General features: G+C 39.6%; 1 protein-coding gene across 3 annotated transcripts; it reads right to left on the reverse strand.

Annotated features, from left to right (window-relative positions):
- Positions 1-1,397: 1,397 nt before the first annotated feature.
- si:ch211-194k22.8 lies at positions 1,398-8,234 on the reverse strand. Of its 3 annotated transcripts, none has more exons than XM_036537723.1 (7): positions 7,805-8,234; positions 7,588-7,686; positions 4,240-4,299; positions 4,033-4,138; positions 3,349-3,581; positions 2,867-3,053; positions 1,398-2,163 (listed from the first exon to the last, which is right to left on the reverse strand). In XM_036537723.1, the coding sequence occupies exons 1-7, from the start codon at positions 7,922-7,924 to the stop codon at positions 2,000-2,002; spliced, it is 969 nt and encodes a 322-aa protein (XP_036393616.1). In that variant the 5' UTR covers positions 7,925-8,234; the 3' UTR covers positions 1,398-1,999. The 3 variants fall into 3 exon arrangements, with proteins under 3 accessions (XP_036393616.1, XP_036393608.1, XP_036393624.1); XM_036537715.1 differs by having other exon boundaries at positions 4,240-4,302; XM_036537731.1 differs by having other exon boundaries at positions 4,240-4,302; positions 7,835-8,233.
- Between the last annotated feature and the right edge of the window lie 13,285 nt (positions 8,235-21,519).

Below are 21,519 nucleotides of genomic sequence, written 5' to 3' on the forward strand. Positions count from 1 at the left end.
TCAAACTGAACAATAACCTCTACCTTTTCAAGTAATGTGTATGTGGACAAAAGTATAACTCATATTGATTAATCACTCTGAATTAAGACATTGAACAAACAACCATGACATACGTAAATGGCTGCTTGATTCAATTTGCCATGTCTGAAAATGGGATCTTTAGAAAGTTCCAATGCAGATGAGACTATTTTATTAGTTGCACTTTCTTCCATGTTTTGAAATATTACATAGCTTAAGAGAGGTGTGACTGCAGTACAATAAGTTACCACTGGCAGTGTCCCAATTCTTCACATTAAAATCGCCAGTTAGCTAGCAAATGATAACATGCTAGAAGGCCAATGTTCCTAATAACTCTGCACTGGGTATGAATATATCAAGGACAGAATAGCTCAAAAGGATCAATATCTGATTGCTTGTCATGAAATGAGTTCCATGTCATAGATCACTAGCCAACATTAGTTTACTGCCAGCTAGAGAGGCCGATGGAAGCCCTATGGCCTTACATGTACACTAAAGAACAACTATTTCAAACTAGTACTGCCCAATATTTCCTCTTTTCTTTCATGTAATCATGCGGTTTCTTATTTTAACATTCACTAGTGAGTAACCAGAGGGTCAAGGTGCATGCTGTCATCATGCAGTAGTTTTCTGGCTTTCAGACAAGTATGGAAAGAATCAAGGTATTCAGTGTCAGAAAATTAAGGACAGAACTGTCAGTATATCAAAACTCTGATGGAATACTGTAGCCTAAGTAATATATCAGTGGATACCCCAAAGTCTCCCAAAATAGCACAATGATCTGAGTTTGCAAGTACCCATGGAAAGCATAAAGGTAGCTCAGCTTCAATATGGTGTTGCCTGAAGATAAATTGTCACTTTTGCTATGGCCACTGCATCTCCCCTATACATTCAAAATAGCGAATTCCATCTTCTTTTGAGTCAGCAACTCCTAAATATGTGATGTGTTACAAGCTGAAACCACCAGGAGCTTGCTTTGCATATGGTGCAATTTGCAATGTGATGCCATGGCTTCTAACAGAATGATATGACAGAATAATGACTAATAATAATAATGTAATCTTAAGGTGCTCGAATTGATTTGCATTTGTACTATTTATGAGAGATGGATAATAAAATCGAGTGAGGCATGAGACAAAATATGAGTTGCATCAAATCAAGTGAGATACAAGGTTGTCCTAAAATGGACACACAACCTTTGTTAAAGTCTTCAGTTTTGTCAGCTTTTGAAGCATGAGAAAAAGCGGTCCTTGGGAAACAATTCAGACACCATTTGTGAAAACCAAAATATTGTTTAATTGGTAACATCAGGATTCTGCTTAAAAAACTAAGAAACAAGAGCTAGGTTAAGTTCATAGGGACCATGAAAGCACAATGTCAAATCGGAGATAGGCCTACATCAAAAACCGTGTAAATAATGATCACATCACTGAGTTGCTATTGCATGGTCACATACCTTACACACATCCTAATCTCTTAGATAGAAAAATAAGAAAAAATGGAACTAATCTTCATAAAGGAGAAGAGTTCATATGTGTATCTATGGCTGGCTGCACTTTGAATAGCCAGAGGGTTAGGTGAGAGTTCACATCTATTCTGAACTGAGCTGAAACTAGGCCTGATCACATAAAGCAGGAGTTATGCTCCAAAATAAAACCTCTGTTTTCTGTAATTCTGTCAAACAGAAATAAATCTCTTCAGACGTTCTTTTAGACAGTCCAAAACCTTGAAGGTTTGAACAGGCCTAGAAAAAAAATCCTTCCTTGCTAATTCAAGTGTAATACTGCAATATTTCAACTGGGGAAGATTTCCTAACGGTAACCAAAAAGTTTTACAAAGCATTTCATTTTTTACTTCTCTTCACTTGTTAGGTTTATGCATCCCCCATTATGCTTGGACAACACTTTCATGGAGAGGGAGGGTGCGCATGGGCGTGTTTTGCTCCAGTCCAGAGCACGGAGGGAAGGTGGAGTCACTAGCTCTACGTGTATATGCCCTCTGTTCCCGTGGGCTCCGTGTGGACCTCCACCTTCACTGACAGCTGTGGCTTCCTCCTCAGCCGCTTGGCCTCGTTCTGCAGCTTCTGCCGGATGTAGCCCTTTATCTCTGCATCGGTCTTCCCAGGGAAGAAGTACTGCACCGTTCCTGTCAAGGAGATCACATGAAACAGACAGCAATGATCCTAAATCCACAACTTACAATCAAGGCTGATTTACAGGTGTTTGTATCATACTAGTGTTTCTTGCACTCTCCCTTACTGATTTTCCTGAAATGACAATGCTTATACTGATGTGGCTGATATGTTACACAGGGAAGCACAGAAAGTGCACCTGCATAACGATTAGCGGAAACAAACCTGTACACACTGTAAGTCCTCAGCAATTATAGAGTTTGGAGACATTGTAAGTATTAAACATTGACTGCCCCTTCAAAGCAGCGTAAGGGTGTGTTCATATATTCAACTACAATTTGAATGGAACAATGCTTATTCTCCCATATTCAAAATTAATGGCCCATGATGACCTGAGTTTAAAGCAGACACCACTTGGATCCACAAATCTTTCTATTATAAGGATGTGGGACTGGCTTCACAATGCAGATGTAACAAGACTTCCAGTAGGATTAGTGAAAAACTGTAGTAGTAGTGCCGTCCAGGTCCTCTGTGTTAACGTCCATGAAGAAGATCGGAGGGGTGTCGCAAATCACATGGACTGTCCTCAAGTCTAATGGTGGCCTGGAGTAGCCAGGTGGGAATTCCCACCCTTATGTTAGCTACCTAAGGAATACCCAAGATTTCTGTCAGATTTCTTAAAGTGTCAGGTGGAGTATGAAAAGCTACAATACATACTCAGGATGGCCTGGACCTCGTCAGCAGGCAGAGCTGGCTTGGGCTGGCCCCTCTTGTTGTAGACGATGCCGGAGATGGAGTGAGAGGCCAGGCACTCCCTCTCATAAAGCCCGCGCAGCAGGTCATTGGTCAGCTTCTGAGCCGTGGTGCCAGTGTTGCAGCGCTCCAACAGCTCAGGGGTAATAAACTGAGAGTAACAGGCCAGAGGTCAAGAGCATTCCCAGTCAGCAAGGAGAGAACTAATTCAGTTATACTCCACTGTCTTCCTTTACTGTCACTGTAATAATTTTGTCCCCATCATTACATTGACTCATTTTCACTCTTGCAATGCTTGCATTACTTGATCTGTATGAGATATACCTTGATTAAGGGCACACATCAGTGGTTTGAATGCTTTCTGTAAGTCCACACATTCACCTGCTATTCTGTACTTCTTTAGCCCCTGAATGCTACTGGTTCTTAACCTTGGTGTGCAGGTTTACCTCAGTGAAGAGCCCGTTCCTCTGAGAATTCTCATGATGCTCTGGCTGGTGGTCCCGGGATGGGGGGTATTGCCCATTCAGCACACCCGGGGATACCAGCAGAGTAGGAATGAGGGCATCCCCCTCAACTGGCACAGTAGGGATGCTGGGAGTTGGAGTCTTACTGTTGCCACTCGACCACACCTGGGTCCTCTCAATCAGGGTTTCTAGGTTTCTGGCCAGCTTCCCACAAGCTATCATTGGATGACAAATAGTCATCTATGGTTTGACCATTGATTTTAAAGCAATATGCCTGTATCCTTGCAAACATGTGATTTGCTGTAGATATGTAAATCTCCATCTCAGCTTGTGAGACATCACAGATGTCCAACTTGGACATTTTTCTCAGTAAAGCTGTATCCTAAGGTAGTAAAACTATGTTATGTAGTGCTCCCATTCTTTTTCCTTTGTGTTCACACAGAGGACAGTGAGAATCTGAGGTCATTTGGATAGAGAGAAGACCTGAAACTATAAAGACATGTGCTCCAGTTAGAAACATTTACAACTACATGCCATACAACCTTGAGATTCAGTCCACTACCCCAAAAGGCTCCCGCCCTTACCACAGCAGACAGATTAGGTGCAAGAGGTGCCTTAACCCTATGAGCTTAACACACTCTGTCTCTCGCAAGACCAACCACATACCTGTAAGGCACCGAATTTGCTCCTTCAAGCTCTCCATTTCCTTTTGCATGCACAGCACCATGGCGATAAGCTCCGCCTTTGAGCGCGACTGCAGGTAGTCCGACTCCTGCAAGGACAAAACAATTCTTGTTCAATCACAAGGGCCATCAGAAAAGAAAGAACAGGGAACAAACCAAAAGTCTCCAGTGGAGCAGCTCCACAGCTTACCTCAGGAGTAGAGTCGCTGTCTGTATACTGCCCTGTGGCAGGGCTATCCAAATCAAATGCCTGCTGGGAAAAAGAAGAATTTTCATTACCAATTTTCATTGCTAACGTTGCAGTCTTACCCAGAAATCCCCCCACAAAAATGCACTCTCAACTAGTCCATCAACAGGGTGCTAGTGCATCAACAGGAGGAATGGGTAGGATTAGAGTGATGAAGCTACCGTAATTAAATTTCGACTGTGGCAGTCATGTGCAGGAATACTATTTGACACAAAATGAGGCTGCACGTCTGGTTTTCAACCAGCTGAAGAGGGCCCACGTTACAGCTCTCTTTGTTTCACTCCACTTGCTCCCTGTAGCTGCTCGCATCAGGTACAAGGCCTTGTTGCTTGCATTCAGAACAGCCAACAAAGCTGCAACTACCTACCTGAATGGTCTGCTACAAGCATATGTTCCCTCCCAACGACTATGCTCTGCTACCAAATGGTGTCTGGTGGTCACATCACACTGCGGCACAAAATCACTATCCGGAACTTTGCTGTTGTCCCTCGATGGTGGAATGACCTTCCACACTTTATCCGTTCTACCAAACCCTATTTTTAAGAAACATCTAAAGACAATGCACTTCCACACTCAACTGATCACTTCAATCGCTACCACCTAAAGCAGTTTCTTATGTCCTAAACTAAAATTAATGGTTTAATTCACATGTGTTTCTACCAGTTGGCTTGTACCCAGTCTGGTCAACTATTGAAACTTGCGTCATGCAGCACTTCTAATATTGTGATGACCCATGTATGGCTTTTGCTTGTGTTGTACTCTGCCTCACTTGTAAGTTGTTTTGGATAAAAGTGTCTGCCAAATTTACCGTTTACTGTTAGCATGTAAATATGTCAACTTAATTCATAATATGTTCACGCAAAACAGATTTCAATTCAGATTCTCAACAACAGTTCTATGTGCATCTGGTCATACAAATCAAAGGAAATTTTCACATTCATACAAACTGTTCAAGTTAACCTTAAACTTAATGTTATGTTGAAACTGGACAGGTCAAGCAGAATCTAGAATACTTTGTATCAGGTACCTAGCACCTCCATAGTTTTAAGCAATTTGTGAAAGTTATATTACATTACATTTGCTTAGCAGACGCTCTTATCTGAAGTGACTTACATAGCTTACAAGTTGTATGTTGTTCATTTATACAGCTGGGTGATTACTGAGTCTATTTGGTTTAAGCACCTTGCCCAAGGGTGCAGCAGCAGTGTCCAACAGGGAATGGAACCAGGAATCCTTGGATAACAAGCACTGTAGGCTAGGCCTGGGTGATATAGCCATCGCAATATATCGCATAGCTATTTTTAGCACATTTTGATGCTGGAGCACACCTCCAAAGTTCAGTGAAATGCTTCCAGGGCAGAAAAATATCACTTGTATCTATATGTTGGTTAAATTACCTATTAGCTTTGAAAAACACATAGCATATGTTTTCACTCTTTTATCTTTGTAGCCATGTGTTTCCATCTACCCCATGGAAGCAGCATAGTGCTGTTGCTGTGATATCAACATTGAATAGACACAAGTGGCGTTTTTTCCCCTGGAAGCATTTCACATGGTCTGGAGGTGTGCTCCTGCATCAGGTATGACTAAAGGGAAAAAAATACGAGAAGAAACCTAACGCAACATACCAGGGATAACTGTTATTGCACTAAAAATAGCTATGCGATACATCACGACGGCTATATCGCCCAGCCCTACTGTAGGCTGTTAGTCTTGACTTGTTAGGATCCATCCTGATCTTATAGTATGGAAGTGCACCAAGAAACAAGTGTGATTTGAACTTGCACAGAACTCAAATGGCCTGTACAGAATCACTGTCTGCTGTGTGTATTTTTTCCAAATTTTCACATCAAACAATTTTACACCCAACTCCCTTCCAAAGAATTCCAAGCTGAGGGAATGGAGAATTACAATGGGTTCAGTCGATTCAATAAAAAATATTGCTCTGCACACATAACTGGAAATATGTAATTTACTCTGCCATTGTGAAATTGATGTTTAGTAGCCACATGCGCTAAATTAATACCAATGACTGCTGGTGGGTGGAGTTTCAAAAAGTTTAGGGAGAATGATATTTACTAAGACGTGCACATGCATGGGGGATATTTCTGCATCTTTGTCCAATGCAAAAGTTCTTCAAAGCCAAGAAGAGGTTGCAGAGATTTGACTGGACTTATCTACATGAAAGAACACTTATTCCAGGAATCCCCTTTCTTTAATGTGGAATATCACAAGGTCTTAGAAAACTGCACTCTTAATGTGTCTAAATTTCTTTGCAAGCAACAAAGAATGTAATAATAAGAGCAACCATGGTACTGTATATGTGCTTATGGACATGGCAATGATATGTGTTATAGTGTACTGCACTGAGCAGATAACTCTGAATGTGGGTCTTTTTTTATTTAATTTTTATTTATTCAGTTATTTATTTTTTACTGTAAACAGAGTTTACCAACAGGGTTTGAGGTTGTTATAACCTTAAAACTGGTTACTATTTCTGAATATATATCACCACATATTGTAACTGTGCATTCCTTTCCACCCATTTATGCGCTTCTTGGATTACAACCAAATTATTTGTTCCTGGACAAAATTATTTTATATTACGACATAACAATTAAACTACCACACTGGATATGTGTATGTGGATACGTGCGATGGTAAACATAATTCTACATAGCACTTATTGCATGGTGCAGTCCATGATTTACTAAGGGTAGTCTCAAAATCGTTATTAACAGCGTAGTTGCCATATGAAACTTCCCAACTTTTTCAAACCAAAGTTTAAAATTACGCAATGGAGTATGGAAGCTATCGCCGTTCTGTTCAATCGAATGTTCTGTAACATTTCTAATCGTAGAAATTAATATTTTAAAGATTAGGGTATATTGTTTAATGGCGAGGCGTAGCTATTCTTAGGGACGTTTGATGCATTTCTACATGCTGGAGAAGCGCCGTCTAGCGATCTCTCGTAATTTGTTTACCATGCTTTACACTATTGTTTTCTCAAGCTTTACCATACATGAGTCGAGTCACCATGGCTGCCATGCTACATGTCGCGTTAGTTAGTTTTCCATAACGCACATTATATCGGTGCGCTATGAAAGGGTTGTGAACGCATCATTGTCACAAGTAACAAGAAATTAATAGGGGCGTCGTATTCCAGTTTTAGACACATTTCAACAAGGATGCACGGTGAGCATAATCACACAAATAGCCACCGAGACGTGTACACTTTCTCGCAATAAAATACACTGTTCCAAAAATATAATAATAATAACAAGTCCAAACCCTCATTTTCAACTTCTGGAGGCCGGCAGCGGATGATGAATTTTCGTCTGCTTTCTCTTTGGCAGGGTACATTTGTTTTCTTCTTTTCTGCAACCCGTGCTGGAAGACAGTTGGCCGGTATAATTGTAATTTATTTGAGCAACAAACACCCGTTTTCACAAAATTAGACAACAGCTACAACTGCAAACAAAAGGCAAAAGGAAAACATTTTACATACACATAAGACCTTGCAGTGTAACGTTCTTACGTCGATTTCATCCTGTTTTGGATCTTCTTCTTCATCATCATCATCATTTTCATGGTCAAGAACTCGCTTCGCTTTTGTTTTCCTTCTCATTTCTCTTCCATTATTTTATTTGCGCGCAGAAAATTGACTGCTTCTTCAGCATATTGCACGCTTAAGCTCCCATACAAAGTCTACTGACCTTTTCTGCTTCTTCTGCGCTACAGGGAGAATCGTGAATACGTTTCAAAGAAGAGGGGAAAACTATATTGGTCTCGGTTGTCCTACTTAGAGCACTTCAGCGCTCCATGTAAAGACAGCTCTTCAGCGATTCCCACACCAAGAAATTACAGAGAACGGATTTTGAACAAAACGCACCGTAGCGTAACGTGGCACAAGCTTGTGCCGAACAGTTAGCCAGCTAACGTTAGCTAATTCTGTAGTTACTTAAAAGAAGGGAAACTCAAGGCCCTGAAACGGATTTGATAATTATTGTATCTTAATATTAATGAGTTTTATTATTGTTTTGTTTTCTATATTGAAATACAATATATCGTGCAGTTGTGCATTCGATCTTTTGTGTGTACGACGTGTCTGTGTGTTGGGAACGTTAGATTCGTCACCCACTGGAACAGCGGTAGACACAATGGATGGGGTGATTCCTTAGGAGAGAGGGTCGGCTGAACGAGGAGGGAGAAACCAGTTGTAGAATTGAAATATACAAAAGTTAGTTTTGGTGTATTGGTACGTATATAATGGGTACTTTAAATCATATTGTTGCACTTTGGCAAATATGTTAAAGGATCATTTTACACATTATTTGATCACTCAGTCGTGGTATCCCATCATGTCTGGATGTTTTATTTCGCTGCTGCATGCTGTATTAAAACCATGGTCTTCACATAAGGGAGAGATAATTATTTGCAGGGGGAGTTTTGAAAAGTAGACAAAAATACATGAATATATTTAAGATTCGGGGTTGATAAAGGCTGATCTGAAGGATTTAAGGATATGCTTTTGTTAGCAGTAGTAGTAACATTGCCATTCCTGTTGACATATCATCACAAGTTAATACAATACATGCGAAAACAAGGAACAAGTGAAACAAGGAAGGTATTACTTTGGAATGCAAGTAATAGCTCCAGTACCTGCTCTTTACTCCAACCAACTCTCACATGCAGTAGTGAATTAGGAGCAATATAAACCGGTTGGGGGGGCAAAAATCAGCCTGTGTTATCATGGATGAGTTATGGAGGCATGCCAGTGAGAGCTGTGCACTCTGAACACCAAACAAAGGGAGACTGTGGGGAGATTTGATTGTGGTCTAAACAATCATAAAACAAGGTCAAACTGAGTCAACCCCAATCAGCCCCTGGCGACCAGGTCTTTAGACTCGGACCACAGGAAGCATCTGAGGGCCTGAAAGTGGAAACAGATTCAGGAGACAAATATCTAAGGGTCTTTTGTGACTAGAGGTCCCAAGGTATGTTTGCAACATGTTTCAGTGTTGCACTGGCTTGTAATTCACTCAGACCGCTCTTAAGGGGAAAAAATAAAAAAGTTTTGGGATCAATTTGTTACAGCAGGAACCAAATAAACCTTAGTCAGGAAGGGGGGCTAAATGTTCTCCCTGCATTCTTTTTACCTATCTTCAACTATTTTGCATTCCTTCAAGACTCAGAGATGTATTTTACTGAAACAGACTGAATTACTGTCACTATTGCTTTTAAAAACACCACTAAAAGACAGCAAGAAGTTGGACACAGGTCCAGATTGAATCTAGTTAGATATGCTCTTCCCTTAATGCTCAGTGATGAGTGGGCTTATGCCAATAGTTACATGTTTTTCCACTCATTTCAGCAGCAGCTAGTGCAAAGTTTTGTATAAATATTGTTCAGTAATATATCCTCACAGACTGTGGCATTTTTTGATGCATATCTTTAAGTAATGAAATATGGGTGCCAACATTCATGGATATATGATATCATACGTAGGTCAAGCCAACAGTGTTGGTTTAAAACGTATTAATTACTACATAATCTCATAATTATACATTTTTGCTATAAATATGAGAAGAGAGTTACATTAATGCACTGGAACCTGCTTGCACCTGAGTTTATGGCATTATATTTGAGTAATGAAGTGGCTCAATTCTTTGCATCATGATACAAATGTTATAATCTGCAATATATATCATAACACATAACCATATTTGTTGAAGACTTAGGCAGAGAGGTAACTGAATCATATTATGTCATTATTTGTCACTAATAATGCAGGTTCATTTAATCCTAGAGATCCCTACATCATTTTTCATGATTTTGAAACTGTAAGTCTTTACCTACATAGGTCTATACCTTCAGATCTCTGAGTACAGCAAAAGACTAAAGCTATGTTTGTCTCTACTGGCTACTGAAGAATCAAACAAAGATGAGATCCAGGTTAAATGGGAGTAAAATGATATGTTATCAAGGTAAGATAAGGTTTAATATTTGGTGTACCTTTGAAGCGAAAATGAAACGGGTCCCCTTGCCCTTCATGAACATCAAGCTAATTCATGTGACTGTGGCAACATTTTTTCATGTTACAGATTAATAGATAAATAGCTCTAAGAAAGAGAGCAGTTGGACTTTGGTGCTGAATGGGTTTTAATTGACCAGAAGGGACACTGGGGTTGAACCTTGACCGCTCAGCCTCTAGAGAGTTGTAAATTACAGCTTTGCTGATGAATGGTCCACATCACTGTGTGGGTGTGAACCGACACCCCCACCAGAATGGCAGCAGAGGCCACCATTCCCACCTCTCTTTCTCTCACACAAATACTCACACATGCACAGCTTTACTCAAGTGCCCTCAGATTAACAAAGCTGCTGTTCCTCCAGTTTTCAACAGAGCAATTGCAAACTGAAACATGCCTCTTCTTCTGGATTTGCGTGCTTCCATTTTTTTTTATTTCTATTGTAACTTATTTAGTTATTATACAGAAGCAAAGTTCCTTCAATCACAGAGATGCAGAAAATCATTGTATTTGTTGATTGGTTACAATGCAAGATGCAGATGAAAGGTCTTCAGGTTACATTTCAATATTACACCAGACATTTAATACAAGGTTACATATCTCACTTAAACACTTGCTGTTTTAGTAAAAGGAGATTTTTTTAAATCTTCATTTAAACCATAATCCTAAAAATAAAACAAATGCTGCTGAGGACATTCACAGTGATATAAGCAAAACTGAAAACCTATAAATCAGACTTTTTTAGATTTGTTTTGTAATGTTTCTGTGTCTTCCTTTTAATGTATGAATCACACACAGCATCTATTATACAGAACACATTTTTTGAAATCTGATAACATTTGTTTGAATAATTATTGTTAAAAATAAACTAAGTCTGTTTCCCATAAAAGATATTTCAACATCTGTTTTTATGTCAGTGCCAGTCTGTGTGTGATTGTGTGTGTGTGTGTGTGCGTGTGTGTGTGTGTGTGTGTGCGTGTGTGTGTGTGTGTGTGTGTAAATGTATGTGTAAGAGATTGTACTCAAGCGTGTAAGTACACACTGTGTATCATGAATATGTCACGGCATTGACTGACAGATAGAAGGCAAATATTTTGACTGCATTGCATAGTCTGTCACTGAAATCAACCCCCTACCTCGCTAAAAACCTATTCTTTTGGTATGTAATTTTGTTGAACCTCATGAATATGCAACACTAGATTTTACAAAAGCACACAAAGAAATTAAAATGCATATCATATGCATAACCTTGGCCTTTGGCCGATATTGGAAGAAAAGAACAAAGCAGGCCATTCCATATTTCAGAGAGTGGTCATTCATTGTAACCATGTAACCATGTAACCATGTATCATAGGTACTAGGAAACCCTGCTTAATGTCTTACTTTAGCTTAACAAATTTGCTTAGTGATATTATCAGGGTTTCCATGTGCATTAGTCCTTTTTCTTTAGAAAGTCCTTGTAGAAGGAGTGTAGTGTGCAAAGCGATTGAATAATAACACTGATGACAATAATACTAATAATGTCCTGACTTTGACAAATGGGCCCTGGTGAAGAGGCTCATAAAGTGACCTGCAGCCTAATCATGGCAGTTCCAGGTTAAATGCAACCCCGGGCAGGCAACGGAAGCCCTTTCAAAGTAGGGTTAAATGAAGGAGAGGACCGCATTACCCAGATTCCTTAATCAGGAAATTGCACAATTGCATAGCTTAGTTAGTGAATGCTGCTGCTGACAGTATCCATTGATAGAGGCTTCAAAGGGCTCTCCAAAAGAATCAGCAAATTCAGCACCAATGCCTCACTGGGCTTGTCCATCAGGGCACCACTACTCTTCTTTATGCCTCTTTTGATCTTGGCCGATGAGTTACCCTCAAAGTGTATCAGAAGTTATGTCCCCACTCTAATTTTGGTTGATATTCAATGTGGGCCACATTCTGGTACTGAACCAAGCTTATAGTTTACGGTCACGGTATTCAGCTGGGTCTGCAGGAGCAGATCCGTACCACATCATTGTGGGAACACTCTACCCGAGCACATGTTTGATATTAAATGCAATCAGTTCACATATTCATGAAAGAACCTGGGTTCTTCTGATAAATAGTGGGCAATTATTATTCCTGTCTTTTGGAGCACATGAAAATCAAACGTCTCTGAGGCACATCAGATTATTATTTATTTACGTAAGGCACCAGAGATGGAGATTGATCAGGATTGTATCAGGGCTCTCAATCAAGGGAATTACGAGTGTTTACTTATTCAAAATATTTAGAGAGTACAGAGAGTATTTACACTGTCAAAAACCACATGGCCAGCACAGACCCTGCATATCTGTGCCAGAGGACACGTAATGTGTACTTTGGAGGCTGGAAGGCAGAAGTGCCTGCATGAGCAACAATCCAGGACTGAGTTACTTATTTATGTAATTTCACCCTCTCTTCTTTATTCAACTTCACTTGCGTCAATGGCTTGTGATGCCTGTTTTGCATTTGCACCTATATATGGTTTCTTCATGACAATTTTTAAAAAGCAACATTCAATTTGTGGCAAACAAAACAACAGGGCTGATCACAGCTCTCTTATTTATTAATTGATACAGCTGATGCTTTGTTTAATTTCTACCAATAACTTTAATTTGCTTTTGTGAAATCAGGTCCTCATACACACACATAGGATTTGGGGTTTATGACAGGGCGGTTGCCATCTCAGGTCTCACAGAATTATGTCCAGAGCAGCCTTGGAAGGAAACAAGATAGCCTGAGAGGTGTTTGTAGATAAGAATACTATTTGACCTGAAATAGATCCTTGAGAGACATCAGCTAATACATGAAAACAATTATGACCATCCTCACATGCAAGTTATTACCACAATACAAACCTAAAACCATGAGGCTGACAATGGGTGTTGATGCACAGACAGATACTTGTATGCAGAGCTCCCACAAAAGCTTTTGGCACTGCTGTGACTGATGGCTCCCATGGAATCACATTCCATGTCAAACATTCTTTGACAGCGCACTAAATCTGAGTCCAATCAAATGCAAAGAGAACTGAGGTAACCAGGCAAGTGTTAATGGAGCCCTTATTATTGCCATGGTGACAGGGCTGAACAGTCCAGCAAGAGTCAAAAGGCCCCTTTCCTATGCATAGGCTTCTGGTTAAGCATGGACAAATGTAAATTCTGTTGTTGCTTTTATGATTGGTTAGCGCAGAGAAGTTCTGACTTGTCTGTGATAGCAACAGACTGCAAACAGCAGAGATCTGTTCAAAGTGGAAACGCTATCCACACATATAATGCTCTTTTATCAGTCTCTATAAATTCAGCTGTGCTGCTGCATGTCTAACATTGTAGAGTAGTGCATGTACCTTGATGACTTTAAACCTTGTCATAAAATGTTATATTATTCAAAATTACTTTAATCACTCAAATACTGTTTGCATGTCCAGCTCTTGCAGGAGCTTTTCGGCCTTAAATAGAAGTAAGAGAAATAAAAAATAAAATGAGAAATAGAGAAATAAAATGCCTCAGAACAGATTAACTCAGACGCCTCAAAACAGATTTTTTTATATTAAAGAAATGAAAATCTTTAATATTAGCATTACTGAGGCTTTTAATGCATGTGTGTTTACTAATTAAAAAGTCATTAATAGCTAATGATTGCTGGCCTAGCCATGATACAGTAGTAAAGGTAATTACTGTAACTTTGTTAAAAAATAGTCTACAGCCCCTAATTTTAACTAACACCTCCAGGACTGCCTTCTTCCATTTGAGAAATATAGCCAAAATCAGGCATTCTTATCATCCACTAATCACTGTTTTCTGTTTGCTTCCTATCCCTGCTCCGGGCTCCTGTCCGGAGTTGTAGCCAAAGCGTCTCATCCCAATTTCCAGTCCTGCTACCTCGCTGCCCTGCCCATCAAAGCCAACTGTGTTCCAAAAACCGGACATGCTAGGAGACATTTTTATAATCACTCTGCTGTTAATTACTACTGTCTATCAATCTTAAATGTCTTGAAGTGCATTGTATAACTTGTCTTTAACTCTATCTGCCCAGTGCCGGCCAGAATAGGGTGATAGGGAGTTTTTCCTTGCCACTGTTGCCTTAGGCTTGCTCTAAGGGGGTCTCAGGCCTAGGAACAATGTAAAGCCGCTTTGTGACAACTTGTGTTGTAAAAAGCGCTATACAAATAAAAATGAATTGAAATGAATTGAATTGAATTAAATGTGGCTATTAGCCAAAACATCCACATTACACTGCATTGGGGTTATCTGCAATAGGTGATCAAAAACATTTGGAGAGCTGTTTTAGACCATACTGTGGCTAGAATTAGAATACAGCTGAAACTAGGGATAATCAGACTCAAATTAGAAACCTGAATGTACTATACCATACCATTATATTACATGTTTTTGCTGATTGAACATGGCACATTTTACAGGATTAACATTAGGCAATCTTGTCAGCTACCCATGTAAAGTACCTAAGCCAGTTAACACACAAATACTGGTGTGTACCTGAGAGCTCCTGTGAGAGCTCCTCCATGTTGCACAATAGGTGATAAATTGACTGAGTGAAAATATCTATTGCAAAGTTTCCTCTTTTCAGTACAGATTTTGGAATCATTAATTTGCCATGCTACATCTAACAAACCACCATACCTCCAAGACCCACACAGGGAGTGCTAAGGGGAACACACTCCTCCTATCTGCAATGCCTACACGGTCCGTTGCAATGTGTCCAAATAATAAAGAGAGTGATGCCAAGTAAAGAAAGGGGGGCTTACTGTGCCCTCAACGCACCTGTGTCACCAACTGAACTACTCAGAACCCAATACTACCTATTATAACGTGACAGAATACTGTTATATAGTGTAATATTTGAAGAGAAAATGTTTGTGGGCCCTTCTTTTACTCTAAAGCATGCTATATTATTCCTAGGTTGTTTATGTAAAATTAGCGGCTTCTACTTCACTCCTCGAATGCGTCTTCTAGCCTCTACTTTGAGGAATGTTGATGAGGGGCATAAAATCACAACAGATGTCTGCAGCACCATTAATGCAATTAGAGCCTGTTTTTGCCGATAGCCATTAATAACGGGATTCTGTGCTTCTTGCCCTGCACTTGCCATTGATCTCTTGGTGATAACTGGTCTCTGTTAATCACTGTAATGGTGCTGCCAACGATAAAAAGTGAAATAAAACACACCTTGTCAAATTCGTAAGGGGTGAAATTAATTGAATTTCAAAAATAAAGTTTGTGGGAAGAAAAGGTGAATGGCTAATCTCACGACCACAGGCTACGGATGTGTCATAACTCAGTGCCTAAGAGCGACAGGCTCCGGGCTCAGGACAGTATCTTAATTGATTGAGTGTAATTCCTAGGTTTCGCCCTTCCATATATTCTCTGGCTTATTAAGTGCACCGATAGGCTAAAAATGTCTCGGCTACTAAGTGGCAGCCTCTGTTTTCTAAATCAAAATTTAGTTGCGATATTGTCAGTTTTTCTTCCTTAATCGGGGAAGCCACCGTCAGTGCTAATTGCCAGGCGGGGGTCATGAGGGTAGGACAGACGGATAAGAGCAGACTGTTCTGCGCTAGACACTATGTTGGTATGTAGGTCAGGCAGAATCAAGGAGAAATGAGCTTCCTTGTACCCTTCAGCCACCCAATGATCTTGCTCCTAGAAGGAGAAAAGATTCCCCGAAGCATGGCCTAATGGCTGCCGCTGTAAAATGACAAAAAAAAAAACCAGCAGACTCCTCACAGGCAATAGGAAGACATTCATCCTTAAATGTGACTCAGGGCAATGTTTTTTGGTCTATATCAAAGCAAAATATCACTGAGCTTCATTGTTTTCACATTTCAAGAAACACAACATCTATTGATGTTAAGATCATGTAGCATTTATTAACGTAACAGGAAAAAATGCCCATGAACTCATGACTGTGCCCATTTTATCCTCATCTTAAGGTATTATGCATTTAATTAAATGCTTGTGAAGCATTTAATACATCCAGCTTTTGAACAGCTTAGACACAAGCAAATCTGAAAAAAGAATAACACTGTGAATATGAAATACACAACTTTAGAATCAAACAGCTATTATTAATAGAGCTAATGCTACAGAGCTAACTGTACTAGAGCTAATGCTATACATTGCCATCTCATGTAAGTGTATGTGTTGACAGTGATCACTGGGCATTTAGTGTGTTTAGAGTGCGAGATCATAAAATTGCATTAATTGTTTGCCTGTCTTCAGATCAGCATGCAAAGATGGCACAGGTGTTTGTCTTGTGCCAAAGCAGATCTTGCCACAAATGCCCAAATAGTGCAATGGCAGCCCCTTTGAGAGGATGATGCAAAATGGTCTCCCCCCAGACAGCTCTCCAGTTAGGTAATGCCTGACCACATGAACCCCCAAATGCAGCTGCCACGGTGACATTATTGTGTCATTCACTCCTGTGTCACCCTCCACTGTGGGACACTTTTTTTAATTCAAAATCCCAGTTCCACCTCTCGAAACCAGAGGGCCCCAAACCTTCCACATGAGATGACATTGTGTGTCATGGAACCCACATTTCACCCATATGTTAATTTTTATTGCAAAAGCTTTACTGGATAAATTACTGCAGTACATATCTAGCTTCCTGATATATTGCCTCAGTAGGTATAACACTAGATCATCAGAGAAAATTCTCCAACCACCCGAACAGAGCTGGGTAAATCTGCCTTTTCCTTCAATGTGCCGCAAGCTTGGAATGAGCTGCAAGGCATAGTTAACTTGGAATCTTTACCTTCTCATCATGCTTAAAAATATTTTAAAATCAGTTTTTACAGAACAATGTCATTGTTTTTAACACGTGCCATTATTTTCCATGATTCTTCTTATCCTCTGATCCCTGTATGTTTTGTGTCTGTTTGTTGTATTTTTGACATGTTGACATGGTGTTATCTGTCTTTGTTTGTACCTTTATGAAACCTTTTTATTTTATTTTGCTGCCCATCTTGACCAGGACTACCTGGCAGAAGAGATATTGTATCTCAATGGGACCTTCCTGGTTAAATAAAGGATATATAAAAATAAAAAATCTTTGTCACATGGGAGTGAGGTATGTGTGCATGCAAACTGATGTTGCAATCAGAAACTTCCACTTACTTTTAAATTTGGTGACTGGCACACAGGTTTCACAGACACATGTCAATGAACATGAAACAGTCTACAATAACAGAAACAGAACAGGCATATGAAAAGTACATCTTACAGTGAGATGAAGCCCACTTTATTTCAAAGGGCACATGAACTCGATATCAGGCATGTCATCTGACTGCTCCGGTAATGTACAAGCATGCTCAGAGAGGAGACAAAAAGCATACCGTTCCACAGAAGCCATTGGCACTTTTTCAATGCTCTGACATTGGTGCTTTTTCGCCATCTAGTGGCAAATGTGCAATACGTTTTAAATGTTTTTCTTGTTTCAGCAGTTGTTCTCTGAAATGACTCATAGTTAGTTTCAACCAATTTATTCAAGTAAAATTTAAACATGTTTTTCATTCAAAATATGTAAGGATGAAACATGTTATATCATTATGTTGCATGTCTGTTTATGCGTGCGCCAAAGCATTTGCATGTGGTTTAATATTAACTGTAGAAAGGTGGAAAAACTCCGTTTAAATCTTTGCAAAATTACGTGAGTAATTGAGGTAAGTAACAACTGAGTTCCAGTAACTAACGAAGTTGAAATCGAGCTTCTTACTTGAGATTATAAAATGTTATTTGTACCTCTTCTGTACTAACCATTTTAGGCAACATCGGATTTGTAGGACTGAGTTTGTGTGTGTTTCTTTTTTCAGAGTTGCCTGAAGACTATGAGTAGGTTACACTGTTAACATAAGCAGTGCAGAACATTAAAACATTTACCCATTTATACACCTTTTTTCTCTCTGCCTTCCTATCGTTTGTCAACCTGTCACTCTAGTTCCCGCTAGTAACAGCCTATCTACCACTGGCTGTTTTTGTTTCCCCACCCCCCGCTCTCTCTCTCTTTCTCTCTCTCTCTCTCCTCTGTAACAAACTCTTTCAAATTCAATTTAAATTAAAACATGAGTTCCCAAAAAGTGCACAAAGAGAAAATACCAATATATATATGAAAATTTGTGAACGGCCCATTAAATTTCCATATACCTGATATTATTTACTGCATTTAATCATGAAAGCATTGATATATTGTCTCATTTTATATTAAGTAAAGCAACAGAACTGATTAGATTGCGTGGGTTTAGTCTGAGTTTATATATTACGGGTTGTTTCTCTTGGTGCAATCCGTTCTACCTATGACTCGACACTATTTAACAAAACCTAAATATTTTTATAACGTTGTACAACAGGGTATTCGTGGCTATTGGTAATCCCCAATATTTATTAATTGCTGTCTTCATATTTTAAACAACATTCTGGGCAGCAAATAAAAATATGCCATCATTGCCTTTAGTTTTTCTTCTCATCACCGTGTCATGTCATTGTTGTGACATTTACTATAGGAACATTTCGATGGAGTTCGCGTGTAATACCCCAGATCGCATATCTGTAAAATCAACATTATTCACATGATTTGACATATTACTGGAATTCCGTTGAAACTCACACTTTCCGATACTAAAAAGATACAGTAGTTGGTATGGTGTGGGATGCTAGCATAGACATCCTGATCGCGTAGACACTCAAACGGTCTGTGGTTGGCAGCAGCAGACCTTAAAAACAAAGCTGAGCCGGCGCTGAAAACAGTCCTGCCGAGCGGTGGAAAATAAAGCTTTTAGCGACTGCGTCTTACGTTGCACCCCGTGGGAACCCTATACCACCATGAACAATTAATCAAGTCACTATTGCGTTGTTTTCTTTTGCTTTTCCACATCAGGCTTGACTTCATATTGGCTGATTGGCTTTCCTTCCACATTACTGAAAGCCCCTTAAAACACTTACCAGCGCCGCGTGACAATCTGTCTGTGTGAGTTTTCGAAACACCCTCAATGTTAAATCTATATATTAATTGGAATAATCTATTTTTATTTAACTGAGTTTCATTTTGTTAATTTTACATTAACTAAAAGGCGTCCTTGTGAGCTAGGCTTGTATAAGAGTTTATTTGTTGAGGAAAGGGTATCATTTATAACTAGGCGTCTCTGTTGGGCAGACGTCGGCATTGCGGCTGTGTGTTTATTTGAAATGCGAAGGCCATGTGCTCTTCTCGGCGCTGATTGCGGGATGCATTAGGCAGCGTGCCTTTGCTTTGACAAGATGCAGGAGACGTGAACGGAGTCTTGCAGCCAAGAACTGGCATGCCTGTTATAGGGGTTCATCTTTGGGTTAGTCCCGAACGGAGAGTGTGGCCTACCCTAGGTGATCATTAATGGGAAGCCTGTGTTCCTCAGCAGTTTTCAGATTTTATGGGATGCTGACAGGCGCACAGCAGTACAGTTATGATAGATGCGTAATCTGTCGCAATAGACCTTTTCGCTTCCAGCCGTTTCTTCCCTTTCTATGCGGCTATTCTTAAAACATAAGACAACAGGAAAACATTTCGGGGTTTTATTTTTGTTTATTTGCATCAGACACCAGTTCAGAGGCGGTTGTGCGCCAACTTTTCATATTGGTTAATGTCATTAATGTATAAGTAAATATATTTTTTTGCGTAAAATGTTGGATATAGATTTGTACGTGTACCATTATTTTATCTGCACAACATATGGAGTTAGATCAATTGGATTAAAATCAGTCTATCGTTAGGCTGTTTCTTGTAGGCCTTAACAGTAGTAACAGTGGTGGTTGTATTAGATAAAAGTTTTTTTTTTGTTTTTAGTTTGTCAAGAAACGCTACATACATGAAATCGTAATATGTCTATAATGAAGTGGTTACCAGACTCACTTACCAGATTTACCAGACGACCAGGAAATAAACAACACATGACGTATTCCCCTCACTGTTTTCAAGAATTATATATGTTACCTTAGTGAAATAAACATAAATTCTTAAATATGGGCTATACATTTATACATTTACATAAATTTACACCAACATAATTTAAACAAAATGACATCTAAGCAATGTCGTCTGGTAATAGAGGAAATCACCATGTTTACGAATTAATTTTACATTTTAAAATAATTTAGTCAACATGTAGAAAATATTGTTGATTATAAGAAGTTGGATAATACATTTCTAATCACACGTTTACAGCACAAAGACATTAAATAGATCATGAAAATGTACGTTTTTCTGCCTCATAGCCCTCCCTCATTTTAAGAGCGTCCACGATGACACCGTTTGTTGAATAGCCAATCAGTCAAATGACCATCCCTCAACGTCACACTGTATACCAATCATATGGAGCCAATACAAAGTTTCTAGCCAATTGCAGTTAGCTAACGTTCTCTTCAGATTATAAAAACCACCGAAATTTTTCAGCCTACTGCGACGTGCGGAGAGTGTATCTACAGTGGGAATGTACAACTCCGTGAACAGAATAGAACTCATTCACCGGAAAAATATGTTTATTAAACGATTATGCAGAATTCTTGGTTTCTCTTCTCCGGGATAATCAAACAGTCCCATATAACATCCTTCGCTGGGACACCTTTATACCATCAGCGTTTCGCTACATAAAGGGACAGCTGTACACTGAAATTACAATGTTTATCGTATCGAGACTCAAAGCTTCAAAGACGGTGAGGCAGAGAGATTGCCACTGTCGTCGCTGAGACGTGACATGTTTTGGGCCTTGATATTTCCACCGAATTTGTATTACATTAAGGATACATTTTGTGACAGCCACAGTGTATTTGTTTTCTACAAGGTTCTACCCTCTTCACCTCGCGCCAAGGGGTGTTGGGGTATACCGTAACCAAGTGGTATCCCATGATATGTTGTTACGACCACATTTTGCACACCGAGCCTGAGCATTGAGCATTGAACCTGACTTCATCACTGACCTTTCATGGACTTCAGCAAAGGCTGTAATAGCGAGTCTTCCCTGGGGCCTTTTCATTATACCTTTTCCAAAAGCGCGCGTGGCTGCCGTCTGCAGTAACCCCAGTTCCGACAGCTGGGGGTGCACGTTATTCGCAGTCAGTAGAGAAATACTCGGGCGCAACGACAAACGTAGCTGTAGTACTGACTGGAGACTGTGGCGTATTAGGATACA

This window comes from Megalops cyprinoides, chromosome 1 (assembly GCF_013368585.1).
Source record: "Megalops cyprinoides isolate fMegCyp1 chromosome 1, fMegCyp1.pri, whole genome shotgun sequence".
NCBI lineage: Eukaryota > Metazoa > Chordata > Actinopteri > Elopiformes > Megalopidae > Megalops > Megalops cyprinoides.

Excerpts from the sequence above, each read along its gene's own strand:
- si:ch211-194k22.8 (XM_036537715.1), bottom strand. The coding sequence starts at position 7,924 with ATGAGAAGGAAAACAAAAGCGAAGCGAGTTCTTGACCATGAAAATGAT. Across the intron at positions 4,303-7,587 it reads TCCAGAAGTTGAAAATGAGG|CAGGCATTTGATTTGGATAG; the intron begins GTTTGGACTTGT and ends TCTTTTTCCCAG. Across the intron at positions 3,054-3,348 it reads GGAACGGGCTCTTCACTGAG|TTTATTACCCCTGAGCTGTT; the intron begins GTAAACCTGCAC and ends TGTTACTCTCAG.